Source organism: Nicotiana sylvestris, chromosome 10 (assembly GCF_000393655.2).
Source record: "Nicotiana sylvestris chromosome 10, ASM39365v2, whole genome shotgun sequence".
In the NCBI taxonomy this organism is placed as follows: Eukaryota; Viridiplantae; Streptophyta; class Magnoliopsida; order Solanales; family Solanaceae; genus Nicotiana; species Nicotiana sylvestris.
Window position 1 is genome coordinate 165,183,710 of NC_091066.1, and position 2,505 is coordinate 165,186,214.

At 36.2% G+C, this 2,505-nt stretch overlaps 1 protein-coding gene across 1 annotated transcript; it reads left to right on the forward strand.

Moving 5' to 3' along the window:
* Positions 1 to 1,576: 1,576 nt before the first annotated feature.
* On the forward strand, positions 1,577 to 2,179 carry LOC138880220 (uncharacterized). Its single transcript, XM_070159896.1, has 2 exons — positions 1,577 to 1,796; positions 1,863 to 2,179. The coding sequence occupies exons 1-2, from the start codon at positions 1,577 to 1,579 to the stop codon at positions 2,177 to 2,179; spliced, it is 537 nt and encodes a 178-aa protein (XP_070015997.1).
* Positions 2,180 to 2,505: the final 326 nt, after the last annotated feature.

Sequence of the window (2,505 nt, forward strand, 5' to 3'; positions counted from 1 at the left end):
ATAAGTATTGATACATATATAGAATAAAGAATTGCTTCCATTTATAGTTAGGGTTATATTTTAATATTTCAAGCCACCGCAGGACATATGGTATGATTCTATAACTCTTAGGTTGTCTTGGAAGATTTGGAAACATTGCATGCCGTTATGGTTCGACCTTGTATGCCCATGTTGGCCCTCTTTAATCCAACTCTTTTTTAATATTAGAATGACAAGAAAGGTTGAGTTTTGCGGATCCGAGAATTTAAATTTAATGAGTTTGATATTTAAGGTTTTAGTATTTGAACTTAGTTCAAGATATACATATATTAAATTTGAACACATAATTCTAACTAGAACTAAGTTCAGTACTAAATTCAAAAAAATTGAATTCCTTCTAACCCCTTGTGGAAGAGCACCTGGGTATCTATCCAATGCATGCTTTTCGATCTTGTACTCTATGTAGGCTTGCAAAGTATAGGCGTCACAAGTGGTTCACTGAAAGCTACATCGGCCACGGGTGCAACTGAATATGTGCAAATATAATTGTATATATGAATTGAAATTTATTGAACCTCTTAGCGTAAAATTTAATCTGTTGGGTGTGTGAACAAAATTTCATATGGAAAGTAGAAAAGAAAAAAACAGCTACTTATAAGGAGTTGATTGTTTTATTGGTGTGAGGCATTTTGGAGAAAACATTGTGAGCTTGGTCCAAAGCAGACAATATCACACTATGTTAATAGTACCTTTGTACCGTTCAGCCTAACAAGTGGTATCAAAGCCAATGGAATGATGGGTCATGCGGAACTTTGTTCAAGGGGAAGATTCCCACATGAAAAGTAGAAAGAAAATAAGTTATTATAAAGAGTTGATGCTATTATTGGTGTGAGTCATTTTTAGAGAAAATCGTGCACGCTTGGTCCAAAGCGAACAATATTATACCATATTAAGAGTATTTTTCAGTGGCGGAGCCACATGCACTAAAGGGATGTCAACCGATATCCCTTCGCCGGAAAATTACATTGTATAGCTGGGTAAGTTTTTAAATAATATATATATATACTATATAATGACACCCCTTAACTTTTTGGTGAGTTTATTTCTTTATATTTTGACTTCTCATTGGTGATAATAGGAGCTTAACAGTAGCTAGTTAGATTAGTTAGCTTAACAGTAGTTAGTTAGCTAAGTTAATGACAGTTAGGCAGTTAGTGACAGCTGGACACATCTAAGTTAAAGAAGTCAGTTCGTGTACGGTATATAACTGAAGGTAGTTAGTCATTGTATTTTCAAGTTTCATTTTCTGATATCAGAGAAATGTTCTCTCCATGGTCTCGTTAATCTCTCTTCTTCCTCTCTCTGTTTTGCTGAAGATTGCTCTCCAAAAATCATCATGGTATCAGAGCTTGCGGATTGATCTAAGCTCTGTTCGCTCCTCTCTGGTGTTATCTTCAATTATTCTTCATTTCACCCAATTGCTTTCGAATCGCCATTGTTGGTGCGATTCGTCTTTGAGCAGTTAGTGTTTCATAATTCAGAAATTTCTATGAATTTTCAACCTCATTATTAATGGCGATTGAGACTTCAGATGGTAATGGATGGTAATACTGATATTCATGCACCACCTCCATCTAGAGGCGGCATTGGCGTTATTCCAGTTGTAGATCAACATCATCCACTCTTTCTACAACCTTGTGATACTCCAGGTAGCTCGCTAATCTCAATTAAACTCATTGGACCTGAGAATTATGCCTTATGGAATAGTTCTATGCGAGTTAGTTTACTTGAAAAGAGCAAATTAGGATTTGTCGATGGTAGGTATTCTAAGGACAAATTTGATCCATATTTGCATTAACTATGGGAGAAGTACAATGCTATAGTGCTTTCATGGATAATGAATTCTGTTAGCAATGAATTACTTAGTGGTATGGTATATGCTACGAGTGCTCAAAAGGTTTGGACTGACCTTAGGAAAACTTTTGATGAAGTAAATGGATCTAGAATTTTGTACCTTCATAGACAAATAGCCACCTTAACTCAGGATATCTCATCAGTTTCAGTCTATTTCTCAAAACTGAAGGAATTGTGGGCAGAATTGGATGTCGTGATGCCTTGTCCTGGTTGTGGTTATGAAGAGTCCAAAAAGTATGTTGAGCACTTTGAGTCTCAAAGACTTCTGCAGTTTCTATGGGATTGAATGAATCAAATGCTCAGTCTAGCAATCAGATTATGATGGTGTCACCAACTCCTTCGATAATAAGGCATATGCTATGATAATATCTGAGGAAAATAGGAGATCATTGACTCCCCCTACAAATGTGCCTGAGATAAATGAAGGAATAGCCTTGTTTAGCAACAATGGAGGTTATAGGGATACTAACTCACCCAGTCCTGGCAACACTGCCATGTACAATAACAAAAGAGGACCTTCCAGTTCAGGACCTGTCTATAGGCACAAGAAGAACAACATCTAATGTGACTATTGTCATTTCAAAAGGCACACAAGAGATACATGTTATAAGC